The 16839-nt window shown below is 34.9% G+C and overlaps 1 protein-coding gene and 1 long non-coding RNA gene across 2 annotated transcripts in view; one reads left to right on the top strand and one right to left on the bottom strand.

Annotated features, from left to right (window-relative positions):
• The window catches only part of LOC309971397, a 1020865-nt gene that overhangs the window by 946724 nt on the left and 57302 nt on the right, over nt 1-16839 (bottom strand). The gene's annotated exons all lie outside the window — the stretch shown is intronic.
• Nucleotides 1-16839, top strand: part of NHLRC2 (NHL repeat containing 2) — a 66635-nt gene that overhangs the window by 13998 nt on the left and 35798 nt on the right. The window contains exons 3-4 of the mRNA XM_082854104.1: nt 1928-2383; nt 4851-4972. Of these exons, the coding sequence (XP_082710230.1) occupies nt 1928-2383; nt 4851-4972 (578 nt within the window). The remainder of the gene's footprint in view (nt 1-1927; nt 2384-4850; nt 4973-16839) is intronic.

Raw genomic sequence — 16839 nt, 5'->3', positions numbered from 1 at the left:
ATAATGAGGTGACCAGAAAAATAAGTTTGTTCCCCTCATCAGGAGCTAAAAACTTGCCTGGCCCAGGAGTTGCAAGAGCTGAGGGAGGAGATCTGGCAGGAGCTGGTGCAGCTGCCGGGGCCCAGCTGCTACCCCACAACCACTGAGGTGAGCCAGTAGATGAGCTACAGAGTGTGTAAACTGCAGTAGCACCTGGTGCCCTGCAGCAATCTTCCAACAAGAGAGGATATGGCTGCTGCTGCCCTTAACACCTTCCAGTTCTCTCACATAATATCTTGTGGTCCAGGATAACCCAGAGCTAGGCAGGGAATAGAATACTGGAAAACAATTCCAACTTAGCTAAATCTATAAATCCATCACCCAAGAGTAGAAGAATAATATAAAATCATATATTCTGACAAAATTAGAAAGAATGCAACTAAAGAAAGATGGAAAGAAAAAGGAGAGAGGGGAAACAGAAAACTATTGATTATTGTATAGGTAATAAGTGGTAAAGGATGCCATTTAAAAATGGTAGATCAGATAGCAAAAGGTTATAAAAAATGGGGATTAATACTTTTATAATATGATTAAAAGGTATTAATAGAAAATAACCACTGGAACAAAAATAGAAAACTTTTTTTTTTTTTTTTTAGAAAACTTTTAAAATAGAAATAAGTTGCTTCCTTTATTGCTTGGTACATGGATATTCCTAATTGTTTTATCTTTGTTGTGAATGCTTTTCACATTAAAACGTTTCTTCCTTTGCCCTGTTTAATGCTTTGGGGCTTGAAATCTACCTTGTTGGGTAGATCCTACCTACCAGGATCACACCCTTATGTTCCTGTCGCTTTCACTTGCCCATGTATCTTTGTGCATATCTTTATTTTTAACTTTTCTGATTCAAATCATTTTAGTAGGTGAGTTAAACCCATTCACATTTATTTATAAGTAGTGTTATGTATAGTTATTGTGTTATTTTGTGTATTAGGTTTTATTTGCTGTTTCTCAACATGATGTGCTTTTTTGCTATTTTACTTTACTGATTTCTTTTGATATGTAGGAAGTGTTGTATTTCTCTTTTATTGGTTATCTTTGTACTTATAACTTTAAAAAATAATAATAATGAACATTTGTTGAAGTTTTACAGTAAACTAGGTACTATGCTAAATGTCTTATACAGATTTATCTTTCTAAATCTTCAAAACTGACCTATGAGGCAATTCCTGTTATTTTCCCATTTTACAAATAAGAAAACTGATGCACAGAGAGATTAAGTAACATGCCCGAGGTAACATGTTACTTGGTAATCAATGCTGAGTTTTTCTCTGAATCCAGCCTAACACTTCATACTTTTTTTTCTATATTATTTTCTTGATATACTGTATTGATTAGATAGAAGAAATATGTTGTTTTTAGTTTTCAGCAGGTCTGCTGTCTACAACAAGGTTTGTTCTAAGAACTATACAATAGGAATTTTAAATAAAGACCTTATGGAAACATCTTGCTTATATTCATTATGTTAATCTATAATAGAGTTAGGTCAGAAAAATTTAAGAGGATAATGTGATAATAAATACCAACAAAAAGCAATCATAGTCACTGTGAATTTCAAAGGGGATTAAAACAGGTGGAAAAAAGTTATAAAATTTCAACATCTTCTAGGAAAATAGAGAATATTATTTTAAAGCTTTATCTAGATAAAGGACACAGGGTTTTAAACTTAAAATAGCTGCATGGTTTTGATCATACGTGTTTGAATTTAGATTTAAATGTTAATTTTTTATTCATGAGTGTAAACGCCGTTGAAGATACTAATTTAGTTCTGTTTCCTCTTTTTTAATCTCTGACTGTTTATATTTATTTATGACCCAAAACCTAATATGTGGATGGTGATATTCAAACTTTAATACTTCATAATGTTCAACGTATAACTTTTCCCGTTTAGATGGTCTTCTGATTGTTGGTGTTCACTCGGCTAAGTTTCCAAATGAAAGAGTCCTGGATAACGTTAAGAGTGCTATTCTTCGATACAACATCACCCACCCTGTGGTTAATGATGCAGATGCCAGCCTTTGGCAAGAACTAGAAGTTTCCTGCTGGCCAACTCTGATCATACTTGGACCCCGTGGAAACATGTTGTTTTCTTTGATTGGAGAAGGACATAGAGAGAAATTATTTTTATATACTTCAATAGCTTTAAAATATTACAAAGACAGGGGACAGATCAGAGATAATAAAATTGGAATAAAACTCTATAAAGATTCTTTGCCACCTTCACTATTGCTGTTTCCTGGCAAAGTAACAGTAGACCATGTTTCTAATAGATTGGTAATAGCAGACACTGGACATCATAGAATTTTGGTCGTCTGGAGGAATGGACAAATTCAGTACAGCATTGGAGGTAAAGTTTGCTAATTATGTTATATAATGTATTTTACATTATACATGTAAAAAACTAGTTCAAGGAAATGCATTAAAATTGAAATTTATAAATAAGAACTAATTGTAGAAGGGCAATATACACTGATTTTAACTTCATCAGAAATTATTTTGTTAATTGTGTCTGAATTAATCTCTTCTCACTCCCTCAAAAACAAACAAAACTACCCAAAAAAACTCCATTAAGATCAAAAGGAGGAAATCTTTTGTGTAATTTTCAAGTATATTCATATATCCCATCTTGTTTTTTCAAAAAACTGCCACAGTATTGTATCTTATGAAAGTATTATATACATTTTAGATTTCAGGCATTTTAAATGGAAGTATTTCACTTTCCATCAAAATATAGCCATATATATATATATATATATTTATTTGTTTATGGCTGTGTTGGGTCTTTGTTGCTGCATGCGGGCTTTCTCTAGTTGCAGCGAGTGGGGGCTACGGTTTGTTGCGGTGCACAGCCTTCTCATTGTGGTGGCTTCTCTTGTTGCAGAGCACGGGCTCTAGGCAAGCGGGCTTCAGTAGTTGTGGCACGCGGGCTGAGTAGTTGTGGCTTGCGGGCTCTAGTGTGCAGGTTCAGTAGTTGTGGTACACGGGCTTAGTTGCTCTCCGGCATGTGGGAGCTTCCCGGACCAGGGCTCGAACCCGTGTCCCCTGCATTGGCAGGCGGATTCTTAACCACTGCGCCACCAGGGAAGTCCCTAGCCATATGTTTTTTAAGACCACAGCAATACCCTAGGAAGTTGAGTCTTAGATTATGAAATAACCTAGGATTTGTATATTATTATACTTTTCTCTCCTTCCATAAGAACTTAAGCATACTTCTGAATCCATTCCATTTGGTTGTAGTGAAATAAAAGTATCATATAGGCATAGATCATTTTCTTTCATATCTCCCTGGTCTTGATCTAAAAAGGACTCTTATTGACATCTTATATAATTAATAAAATCTGTTAAGTACATTATTAATCCTGCTCACCAGGCTGAACTGACATCCGACAACATAATTAGTCAAAGAGAAAAGTAATTCATCTCTTTGCAATCCTACTTTGGTCACACATGCAGTGTTAGTACATAAAGTAGGGATATCAACATTCCTGATGCAAATAAACTAATAAATAAACTAAAAAATAAACTAATTGTTTCCTAAGTCCTGAGGCTATTCTTAGTATGCCAAGGTATCATTCCCTTAGCTCTTGAATTCATTTGTTTCTTATTTGTTGTTTCTGTTAAGAGTATGTGTGTGTTCTATATTGTTTATTTTGCTCGGGCAACTTGGTATTTTGGTTAATAACAGGAAGTTATGACAGTTGTTACTCAAAAAGCATCTGTTATAGCAAATTACATTTAAATGGTTAAAAGTTTTTAATAGATTTCTAAAATTTTCTAGTTTAGATGGATATTCTCCTTTGTTAAACAGAGGAACCAGCAGCAAGCTACCTTTTCCAAATATGTTTCTAGGAATATTGTTATCTTGTGATAAATTTATAGTTATTCTACAATTTTTTAAAAAGAATTCCGTGGTCAGATACACTCAGGGAGTACTGGTCAGATGTGCTTTAAAAGATTTTTGGTGGTGGTGGTGGTGTCACTGTACTCAGATCTTTTACTCTGCCTAATGTATCTCATGAATATATGAGAGGAGGTTATAGTATACAGTATTTTCCAATCTGAAGTGATCACAGTACTCTCCCTTTTTTTCCCCCAGGGAACTCTCATCACCAACAGTAATAAATAGTATTATTAATAATAGTAATAATAGCAAACAAAAATATGCCTGGCATTATTCTAAGCACTTTACCTGTATTAATTTATTTAGTCCTCACAGTGCTATGAGTTAGGTATATTATTAATTCCATTTTACAAAAGAGAAACTGAGACACACAGAACTTGCCCATATCATCAGCTAGGAAGAGCTAGGGTTTAAACGAAGTCTGTTAACTTGGGATTCATGGGCTATTAAGAAATGCTTGAATGATCCTCATGATTTAGGAACCCCTTGAAATTCCTGTGACATTTTATGGGCATGTGTATTTTTGTAAGGAAAGGGTTAGTAATTTTCAGTTGTAATCAAAGGAGTTTATCTTCCAAAATTGTTAAAAATCATTCATCCAGATTGTAAAAGATTTAAGTTATTTTTTAATTCTTTCTAGTCTAGATAATAGGTAATTCAGATGCTTTTTAAAGTAATTTCTTCGGATATCTACTACTAAAGTGTACTAGTAACCATTATCTAGTAAGCCCTGGCATTAGCAAAACTTACTCGAGAAAAATAGGTATCTTGGGATACAGTTTAGTTTTTAGGTAGAAGTATCAAGTTATTTATATTAAAATCCCAGCTTTAAATACAAATTTTATTTTTTCGGTGTTAATTTGAGATAACTTTAAGTGGAAAAATTTTGTCTTACAGCTATCTTGTCTTGTAGGACCCAACCCTGGAAGAAAAGATGGAATGTTTTCAGAGTCAACTTTTAACTCACCACAAGGTGTAGCCATAATGGATAATATCATATATGTGGCAGATACAGAAAACCACCTTATAAGAAAGGTAATTTTCCATTTTAAATAAAGTTTTAATCCTTCTAATCAGAAAAACTTATATTTACTTGCTACATAAATATTTGAAGTGAGAGGGTGTTGCTTAAATACTTCAGATCATCCTCATTCAGCTTTGTTCAGAGGTTACTTGCTTTAACTTTATTCTTAGACAGAACACATCAAATCGTTTTTTTAATCCTTTATTTTAAAGTCATGTGCCTAATCACCCAAAAGCTCCTTATTTTGAGGTATTTTCCTAACTACTATTTATAAAGAGATGCTTTGTCCTTTTTCAGTTAAATTTTCTCAAACTTAGAAAAAAAAAAAAACATACCACTCCTGCATCCCTTCAGCTCTTATGCTTTGTCTGGGAATACTTATCTGTCAATTAGTCTTAAAATTTATTTTGTCTCATTATAAAAGTAATATATGATCTTGTTTTTAAAGAAATGAATTAATATGTAAAGGTAAAAAAGGTCTCCTAATCATCTATTCAGGCTCTCCAGGGGTAACCAACCATTGTTAAAATTTGTGTCTTCAGAAATTTTCTACTCATGTACGAATAATTTTATATTGAAAGGACTGTCTCTAGAGAATCTTCTTCTTTAAACAAATGGAATCATAATGTACATACATAATTCCTACATTCGTTTTTTAACTTTTTTTCTCCATGTTAGTCATATGACTATGCATAGTATTACCTAGTTATTTTAAACATTTCTTATTGATGAGTATTCTGACTGTAATCTGTTAGTCTTTAAGTTGTTATTTCTATTTGGAAAATAAGTAAGTTCATCTAACCCATTCTGTCTGAACACATATGTACTACATATTGTACCTAAGTACATTTAGGCACTTCCTTGCTTTTCTCGCTATTTCTCTCTCTTGATATTTTTGCCCATTTATATTATAAAAATTATCAACTAATATATATATAATAGGAAAAAACATATGTAGAACATTTAATAATAACCACTGTAATGTAAATCTCCATGAGGGCATGACATTTGTTTTCTTTACTACTGAAATCCTAAGCACCTAAAACAGCGCCTGGCCCACAGTAGGTGTTTATTAGATATTTGTTGAATTAATTTATAAGCAAATAACATCTGTTGAATGAAGCATTTTCTAAAGCGTGAATTCCTCTTAATACGAAAAGATGTTACATGAAAAAAGGATTTTGTGGATTTATAAATTAAAGCAAACTTTTTTTTTTTTTTTTTTTTTTTTTTGCGGTACGTGGGCCTCTCACTGTTGTGGCCTCTCCCGTTGTGGAGCACAGGCTCCGGATGCGCAGGCTCAGTGGCCATGGCTCACAGGCCTAGCCGCTCTGCGGCATGTGGGATCTTCCCAGACTGGGGCACAGACCCGCGTCCCCTGCGTCGGCAGGCGGACTCTCAACCACTGCGCCATCAGGGAAGCCCTTAAAGCAGACTTATTTTTTGAAAGTCTTGCTAATATATTTTAATATGCTAATATATTGTGAATACACTAGTGGGGGGATATGTGTGTGGTATTTCTAAACTTATTTGACCAAGGAGCCCTTTTTTTTAGGCAGAACCCTTCATAGGACTAATAGCTTAATGTTGTATACTCTGGGAAGAGTGCTTTTATGTTACTAACTCCTTAGAGGTCAGTATTTCCTTATCATTATCTTTTGGGGGTTCTATGCTTCTAAAATTCATCATAGTGTCATAGATATCTAACAGGATATTGAAGTAGTAATATATGTAGCCCACAACATACAGGGAGTACTTGTCCTTTTTTGATTTTATGTTATTTCTCTTGCTTTAGGACTTAGTGGGTTTTGGAGTATTGACTGCATTTCAAATACTTTTTAAGTAGCATAATCATGATAACAAATATAGCTTACTCGAGGTCATTTTTATGACTTAGTTTAGTGTCTGCAAAAATGGAAATGAGAGAATTATGATTTCTTCCTTTTGTTTTAAAAAAACAAAAGTTTTAAAAGTATAAAAATATTTGTTGTATTTTACATTTGTTTAAGATCTCATTTGCAGAGGGTTGATCATACTCCTACATTCACAGCTCATGAACATCATCGTTCCATGCCGACCTGTCTCTTGTTAGAATAACTTATTTATTAATTTGTAAATTCCTCTTCATCTCCATTCCCATTTCCCCTGCCATTCCCTGTACATAAGTACTCCTATAGGCAGCCTTTCTGATATGTTTGATTCACATTTTCTTATTTATCTGTGACCTTGTAAAACATGTAGTATTTTGTGTGTGGTTTTTTTTTTTTTTTTGGTGTGTGTGTGTTTATAACAACTTTATTGTGATATATTTTACATAGTACAAAGGTCACGCATTTCATGAAAATAATTCAGGAATTTTTAGTAAATTTAACAAGTTGTGTAACCATCACCATAAATCATTTTTAGAACATTTTCATCCTCCTAGTAAGAACCCTCATGCCCAATTACAGTTAATCCCCGTTCCCACCCCCAGCCCTAATCTACTTTTTGTCTCTGTAAATTTGCCTCTTTGAACATTTCATATAAACAGAATCATACAGTATATGGTCTTATGTGTCTGGCTTCTTTTATTCTGTGTAATGTTTTTGAGGTTCATTGATGATGTAACATGTCAGTAATTAATTCCTTTGCATTGCTGGATAGCATTCTGTTGCATGTATAAACAACATTTTATCTGTTTAACAGTTGGTGGGCATTTAAGGTGTTTTCCAGTTTTTGGCTATTTATAAATAATTCACATATAAGTTTTGTGTGGACCTACATTTTTATTTCTCATGGGTAAGTCTGTAAATACTGGAAGTGTTGATTCGTATGTTTTATATTTTGTGTTTAACTTTTTGAGAACATGCTAAACCACAGTGGTTGCATCATTTTACATATCTACCTGCAATATATGTGGGTTCCAATTTCTCCATATCTTCACCATTACTTATCATTTTCTTTTTTTTCTTTTTTTCATTTTCCATTTTTAAACTTCTAGGCATTCTACTAGATATGAAGTGGCCTATCATTGTAGTTTGGAATATGTGTTTCTCTAATGAGGAATGATGTTGAGCATCTTTTCCTACGTATATGGACCATTTGTTTATCATCTTTTGAGAAGTGTCTATTCAGATTCATTGACAATTTTTTATTGGGTTTTTGTGTTTTTTATTATTGAGTTGTAAGAGTTCTTTATATATTCTAGATGCAAATTCCTTATCAGATATATGATTTCCAATACTTTCCCACATTCTGTGAGTTGTCTTTTTTTTATATATATATACAAAAGTCAATTGCTTTTTTTTTAACATCTTTATTGGAGTATAATTGCTTTACAATGGTGTGTTAGTTTCTGCTTTATAACAAAGTGAATCAGTTATACATATGTTCCCATATCTCTTCCCTCTTGCGTCTCCCTCCCTCCTACCCTCCCTATCCCACCCCTCTAGGTGGCCACAAAGCACCAAGTTGGTCTCCCTGTGCTATGCGGCTGCTTCCCACTAGCTATCTATTTTACATTTGGTAGTGTATATATGTCCATGCCACTCTCTCACTTTGTCACAGCTCCCCCTCCCCATATCCTCAAGTCCATTCTCTAGTAGGTCTGTGTCTTTATTCCTGTCTTATCCCCATGTTCTTCATGACATTTTTTTTTTTTAAGATTCCATATATATATGTGTTACCATACGGTATTTGTCTTTCTCTTTCTGACTTACTTCACTCTGTATGACAGACTCTAGGTCCATCCACCTCACTACAAATAACTCAATATCATTTCTTTTTATGGCTGAGTAATATTCCATTGTATATATGTGCCACATCTTCTTTATCCATTCATCGGATGATGGACACTTAGGTTGTTTCCATCTCCTGGCTATTATAAATAGAGCTGCAGTGAACATTTTGGTACATGACTCTTTTTGAATTATGGTTTTCTCAGGGTATATGCCCAGTAGTGGGATTGCTGGGTCACATGGTAGTTCTATTTGTAGTATTTTAAGGAACCTCCATACTGTTCTCCATAGTGGCTGTACTAATTCACATTCCCACCAGCAGTGCAAGAGTGTTCCCTTTTCTCCACACCCTCTCCAGCATTTATTGTTTCCAGATTTTTTGATGATGGCCATTCTGACCGGTGTGAGATGATATCTCATTGTAGTTTTGATTTGCATTTCTCTAATGATTAATGATGTTGAGCATTCTTTCATGTGTTTGTTGGCAGTCTGTATATCTTCTTTGGAGAAATGTCTATTTAGGTCTTCTGCTCATTTTTGGATTGGGTTGTTTGTTTTTTTGATATTGAGCTGCATGAGCTGCTTGTAAATTTTGGAGATTAATCTTTTGTCAGTTGCGTCATTTGCAAATGTTTTCTCCCATTCTGAGGGTTGTCTTTTCATCTTGTTTATGGTTTCCTTTGCTGTGCAAAAGCTTTTAAGTTTCATTAGGTCCCATTTGTTTATTTTTGTTTTTATTTCCATTTCTCTAGGAGGTGGGTCAAAAACAATCTTGCTGTGATTTATGTCATAGAATGTTCTGCCTATGTTTTCCTCTAAGAGTTTGATAGCGTCTGGCCTTACATTTAGGACTTTAATCCATTTTGAGCTTATTTTTGTGTATGGTGTTAGGGAGTGTTCTAATCTCATAGTTTTACATGTACCTTTCCAGTTTTCCCAGCACCACTTATTGAAGAGGCTGTCCTTTCTCCACTGTACATTCCTGCCTCCTTTGTCAAAGATAAGGTGACCATATGTGCGTGGGTTTATCTCTGGGCTTTCTATCCTGTTCCATTGATCTATATTTCTATTTTTGTGCCAGTACCATACTGTCTTGATTACTGTAGCTTTGTAGTATAGTCTGAAGTCAGGGAGCCTTATTCCTCCAGCTCTGTTTTTCGTTCTCAAGGTTGCTTTGACTATTCGTGGTCTTTTGTGTCTCCATACAAATTTTAAGATTGTTTGTTCTAGTTCTGTGAAAAATGCCAGTGGTAGATTGATAGGCATTGCATTGAATCTGTAGATTGCTTTGGGTAGTAGAGTCATTTTCACAATGTTGATTCTTCCAATCCAAGAACATGGTATATCTCTCCATCTATTTGCATCATCTTTAATTTCTTTCATCAGTGTCTTATAATTTTCTGCATAGAGGTCTTTTGTCTCCTTAGGTAGGTTTATTCCTAGATAATTTATTCTTTTTGTTGCAGTGGTAAATGGGAGTGTTTTCTTGATTTCACTCTCAGATATTTCATCCTTAGTGTATAGGAATGCAAGAGATTTTTGTGCATTAATTTTGTATCCTGCTACTTTACCAAATTCATTGATTAGCTCTAGTAGTTTTCTGGTAGCGTCTTTAGGATTCTCTATGTATAGTATCATGTCATCTGAAAACAGTGACAGCTTTACTTCTTGTTTTCTGATTTGGATTCCTTTTATTTCCTTTTCTTCTCTGATTGCTGTGTCTAAAACTTCCAAAACTATGTTGAATAGTAGTGGTGAGAGTGGGCAACCTTGTCTTGTTCCTGATCTTAGTGGAAATGCTTTCAGTTTTTCACCATTGAGGACGATGTTGGCTGTGAGTTTGTCATATATGGCCTTTATTATGTTGAGGTAAGTGCCCTCTATGCCTACTTTCTGGAGGGCTTTTATCATAAATGGGTGTTGAATTTTGTTGGAAGCTTTCTCTGCATCTATTGAGGTGACCATATGGTTTTTCTCCCTCAGTTTTTTAATACGGTGTATCACATTGATTGATTTGCGTATATTGAAGAATCCTTGCATTCCTGGAATAAACCCCACTTAATAATGGTGTATGATCCTCTTAATGTGCTGTTGGATTCTGTTTGCTAGTATTTTGTTGAGGATTTTTGCATCTATGTTCATCAGTGATATTGGCCTATAGTTTTCTTTCTTTGTGACATCCTTGTCTGGTTTTGGTATCAGGGTGATGGTGGCCTCGTAGAATGAGTTTGGGAATGTTCCTCCCTCTGCTATATTTTGGAAGAGTTTGAGAAGGATAGGTGTTAGCTCTTCTCTAAATGTTTGACAGAATTCGCCTGTGAAGCCATCTGGCCCTGGGCTTTTGTTTGTTGAAAGATGTTTAATCACAGTTTCAATTTCAGTGCTTGTGATTGGTCTGTTCATATTTTCTATTTCTTCCTGATTCAGTCTTGGCAGGTTGTGTATTTCTAAGAATTTGTCCATTTCTTCCAGGTTGTCCATTTTATTGGCATAGAGTTCCTTGTAGTAGTCTCTTAGGATGCTTTGTATTTCTGTGGTGTCTGTTGTAACTTCTCCTTTTTCATTTCTAGTTTTATTGTTTTGAGTCCTCTCCGTCTTTTTCTTGATTTGTCTGGCTAATGGTTTATCAATTTTGTTTATCTTCTCAAAGAACCAGCTTTTAGTTTTATTGATCTTTCCTATTGTTTTCTTTGTTTCTATTTCATTTATTTCTGCTCTCATCTTTATGACTTCTTTCCTTCTGCTAACTTTGGGTTTTGTTTGTTCTTCTTTCTCTAGCTCCTCTAGGTGTAAGGTTAGACTGTTTACTTGAGATTTTTCTTGTTTCTTGAGGTAGGCTTTATAGCTATAAACTTCCCTCTTAGAACTGCTTTTGCTGCATCCCATAGGTTTTCGATTGTTGTGTTTTCATTGTCATTTGTCTCTAGGTATTTTTTGATTTCCTGTTTGATTTCTTCAGTGATCTCTTGGTTGTTTAGTAACGTATTGTTTAGCCTCCATGTGTTTGTGTTTTTTATGTTTTTTTCCCTGTAATTCATTTCTCATCTCATAGTGTTTGGGTCAGAAAAGATGCTTGATATGATTTCAATTTTCCTAAATTTACTGAGGCTTTATTTGTGACCCAAGATGTGATCTGTCCTGGAGAATGTTCCATGCGCACTTCAGAAGAAAGTGTAATCTGCTGTTTTTGGATGGAATGTCCTATAAATATTAATTAAATCTGTCTGGTCTGTTGTGTCATTAAAAGCTTCTGTTTCCTTATTTATTTTCATTTTGGATGATCTGTCCATTGGTTTAACTGAAGTGTTAAAGTCCCCCACTACTATTGTGTTACTGTCAATTTCCTCTTTTAGAGCTCTTAGCAGTTGCCTTATGTATTGAGGTGCTCCTATGTTGGGTGCATAAATATTTACAATTGTTATATCTTCTTCTTGGATTGATCCCTTGATCATTATGTAGTGTCCTTCTTTGTCTCTTGTAACATTCTCTATTTTAAAGTCTATTTTATGTGGTATGAGTATAGCTACTCCAGCTTTCTTTTGATTTCCATTTGCATGGAATATCTTTTTCCATCCTCTCACTTTCAGTCTGAATGTGTCCCTAGGTCTGAAGTGGGTCTCTTGTAAACAGCATATATATGGTTCTTGTTTTTGTATCCATTCAGCAAGCCTGTGTCTTTTGGTTGGAGCATTTAATCCATTCACGTTTAAGTAATTATTGATATGTATGTTCCTATGACCATTTTCTTAATTGTTTTGGGTTTGTTTTTGTAGATCCTTTTTTTCTCTTGTGTTTCCCACTTAGAGAAGTTCCTTTAGCATTTGTTGTAGAGTTGGTTTGGTGGTGCTGAATTCTCTTAGCTTTTGCTTGTCTGTAAAGCTTTTGATTTCTCCATCGAATCTGAATGAGATCCTTGCTGGGTAGAGTAATCTTGGTTGTAGGTTCTTCCCTTTCATCACTGTAAGTATATCATGCCACTCCCTTCTGGCTTGTAGAGTTTCTGCTGAGAAATCAGCTGTTAACCTTATGGGAGTTCCCTTGTATGTTATTTTTTGTTTTTCCCTTGCTGCTTTCAGTAATTTTTCTTTGTTTTAATTTTTGCTAATTTGATTACTGTGTGTCTCGGCATGTTTCTCCTTGGGTTTATCCTGCCTGGGACTGTCTGTGCTTCCTGGACTTGGGTGGCTATTTCCTTTCCCATGTTAGGGAAGTTTTTGACTATAATCTCTTCAGATATTTTCTCGGGTCCTTTGTCTCTCTCTTCTCCTTCTGGGACACTTATAATGCGAATGCTGTTGTGTTTAATGTTGTCCCAGAGGTCGCTTAGGCTGTCTTCATTTCTTTTCATTCTTTTTTCTTTATTCTGTTCTGTAGCAGTGAATTCCACCATTCTGTCTTCCAGGTCACTTATCGTTCTTCTGCCTCAGTTATTCTGCTATTGATTCCTTCTAGTATAGTTTTCATTTCAGTTATTGTATTGTTCATCTCTGTTTGTTTGTTCTTTAATTCTTCTAGGTCTTTGTTAAAGATTTCTTGCATCTTCTCAATATTTGCCTCCATTCTTTTTCCAAGGTCCTGGATCATCTTCACTATCATTATTCTGAATTCTTTTTCTGGAAGGTTGCCTATCTCCACTTCATTTAGTTGTTTTTGGGGGGTTTTATCTTGTTCCTTCATCTGGTACATAGCCCTCTACCTTTTCATCTTGTCTGTCTTTCTGTGAATGTGGTTTTTGTTCCACAGGCTCCAGGATTGTAGTTCTTATTGCTTCTGCTCTCTGCCCTCTGGTGTATGAGGCTACCTAAGAGGCTTGTGTAAGTTTCCTGATGGGACAGACTGGTGGTGGGTAGAGCTGACTGTTGCTCTGGTGGGCAGAGCTCAGTAAAACTTTAATCCGCTCGTCTGCTGATGGGTGGGGCTGGGTTCCCTACCTGTTGATTGTTTTGCCTGAGGCAACCCGACTCTGGAGCCTACCTGGGCTCTTTGGTGGGGCTAATGACACTCTGGGAGGGTTCTCGCTAAGGAGTACTTCCCAGAACCTCCACTGCCAGCGTCCCCGTCCCCAGGGTGAGCCACAGCTCCCCCCACCCCCCACTGCCTCTGCAGGAGACCCTCCAACAGTAGCAAGTAGGTCTGGTTCAGTTTCCCCTGGGGTCACTGCTCCTTCACCTGGGTCCCGATGCACACACTACTTTGCGTGTGCCCTCCAAGAGTGGAATCTCTGTTTCCCCCAGTCCTGTCGAAGTCCTGCAATCAATTCCCACAAGGCTTCAATGTCTGATTCTCTAGGAATTCCTCCTCCCGTTGCCGGACGCCCAGGTTGGGAAGCCTGACTTGGGGCTCGGAACCTTCACTCCAGTGGGTGGACTTCTGTGGTATAAGTGTTCTCCAGTCTGTGAGTCACCCACCCAGCAGTTATGGGATTTGATTTTACTGTGATTGTGCCCCTCCTACCATCTCATTGTGGCCTGTTCTTTGTCTTTGGATGTGGGGTATCTATTTTGGTGAGTTCCAGTGTCTTCCTGTCGATGATTGTCCAGCAGCTAGTTGTGATTCTGGTGTTCTCCCAAGAGGGAGTGAGAGCACGTCCTTCTACTCCGCCATCTTGGTTCCTCCCTCCTCCTCCTTTCACTTTCTTAATCATGTCTTTTGATGTACAGAAGTTTTATATTTTGATGATTCCCAATTTATCTATTTATTTCTTGCTTATATTTTTTGTGTCTTGTAAGAATCCACTACCAAATCCAAGGTCACGAAGATTTATTCCTATGTTTTCTTCTAAGGTTTTTATAGTTATGGCTCTCACAGTTAGCTCTTAGATCCATTTTTAGTTGATTTTTGCATATGGTATGAAGTAAGGGTCCAACTTCATTCTTTTACATGTGGATCCAGTTATCCCAGAACCATTTATGGAAGAGACTATTATTTCACCATTGAATAGTCTTGGCAACCTTTTGAAAATTATTCATACATGCATGGGTTTATTTCTGGACTTTCAAGTCTATTCCATTGATCTATGTATCTGTCCTTATGCCAGTACCACAGTGTTTTGATTGCTATAACTTTTAATAAGTTGTGAAATCAGAAAGTATGAATCCTCCTACTTATTTCTTTTTCAACATTGTTTTGACTGCTCTGAATCCCTTGCAATTCCATATGAATTTTAGGATCAACTTATCCATTTCTGCAAAAACTTCTGTTTCTTTCTCATGTAAGTAAATTATATTTTTTGAAGGAACAAATGACAGTTTTATCTTTTCCCTTCTTATTTTTATACTTCCCATTTCCTTTTATTATATTGCTTTTAAGCATTACAGCCATAGTGGGTGTCTTGTCATGCTCGTAGTCTTAAATGGAACTCTTGTAAACTTTCTCCACAAGTTTAATATTTTCCATAGCTTTGGGAAATAAAATATTTATGAAGTTAAGAAACTTTATTCCTTGTTACTAAGAATTATTATATGATTTTATTAAATGCATTTTCTACATTTATGGAAATAATTGTATAGTTTTTTGCCCTTAGTATTTTGATGTGATGAATTACATTAATAGATATGTTTGATGTTGAACCATCTTTTTAATCCTGTGATAAACCTTATCTAATCATGAATTTTTTAAAAAGTCAAATTGGATTTGATTATCCAAAATTATATTTAATATTTTAAAATTAAATGGCTCTATATTTTCTTGTACTGTTCTCACCAGATTTTGGAATTAAGGTCACACTAACCTCATCAAATGAGCTGGTTTTCATTCTTTTTCTGTTTTTTGGAATAATTTTTCTAACACAGGAATTAATAGTTTTGAATATTTATTAAAACTCCCTTGTAACATTACCTGGGCCCAGGGCTTCTTCCAAGAGGATTTTTTAAACTATCCTATCAGTTTCTGTGATACATTTCTTAAATCAAGATCTATTTCAAGGGCCCATCTGTAGCTGCCTATGGTATTTTTGCAGATTATATTTTGCAGATTTTGAGTTCAGTAAAAATATAAATAAAGTTACACTGATGAATATTCTTTACAATTTCAGGATATTATAGAGCAGCTACTAAAAATAATGCAAGATGATTTCACCAGAATAAATCTGGTGATAAATGTAATTCACCATAGTAACAGAATAAAAGATGATGCTTCACTAGATTCAGAAAAACATTGGAAAACATTTAATACCTAATCATGTTAAAATTAGTGAACTTCAAATGGAAATGAATGTCCTCAATATGATAAAATCAGGCCATCTGCAAAAAGCCTACAGCTACACTTAATGCAAAGTATTGAATACTTTCCCTTCAAGAGGGGGAACAAGGCAGGGATCCCCACTCTTACCATGCCTATTAAACATTGTACTGGAAGTACTAGCCATTATAATAAGGCAAGAAAGAGAAATAAAAGATATAGAGGATGAGAAGAAAGAAGAATAACTCTATTTGTCAGTGACATGACATGTACATAGAAAATTCTAAGAAATCTATACAGAGTTACTTGAACTAATAAGTGAATTTAGAAAGGTTGCAAAATACAAAATCAGTATATAAAGATCAACTGTATTTTATTTTATTTTTATTTGTTTTATATTTATTATATACTAGTAATAGTCAACTGGAAATGGAATTTTCAAATTCTATTTACTTAGCAACCAAAATAAAATACTTAGAATAAGTTTTTAGAAGTATATACAAGCCCACTGTATATCCAGTATAATGGTTAAAATTAAAAAGACTGACAATACCATAGGTTGGCAAGGTTGGGGAGCAGTTTGAACTTCAAACTATATACTTCAAACTATAAAAATTGCTGACAAAAATTAATATTGGATTGAAAAACTCAATATTAAAATTCAGTTTGCTCTAAATTGATCTATAGATTCAGTGCCGTCCCAATTAAAACGCCACCAGGCTTTTTTGGTAGATATTAACAAATGGGTTCCAAAATTTATGTGGAAATGCAAGCAAAGGATTATTGTATCTAAAACAATATTGAAAAAGAACAAAGTTGAAAGATTTACACTACCTGATTTCAAGATTTGCTATAATGCTATGCTATATACTCATGCTGTACTATGTATAATCAAGACAATGTCATACTTTCATAAGGATAGATATATAGATCAGTAAAAAAGAATGCAGCACCTAGAAGTAACCTTACACCTGTGCAGTTAC

Source organism: Leucopleurus acutus, assembly GCF_964270905.1.
Source record: "Leucopleurus acutus genome assembly, chromosome: 14".
Taxonomy (NCBI): domain Eukaryota; kingdom Metazoa; phylum Chordata; class Mammalia; order Artiodactyla; family Delphinidae; genus Leucopleurus; species Leucopleurus acutus.
The sequence above is the reverse complement of the archived record's forward strand: the minus strand, read 5'-3'. Positions and strand labels throughout refer to the sequence as shown.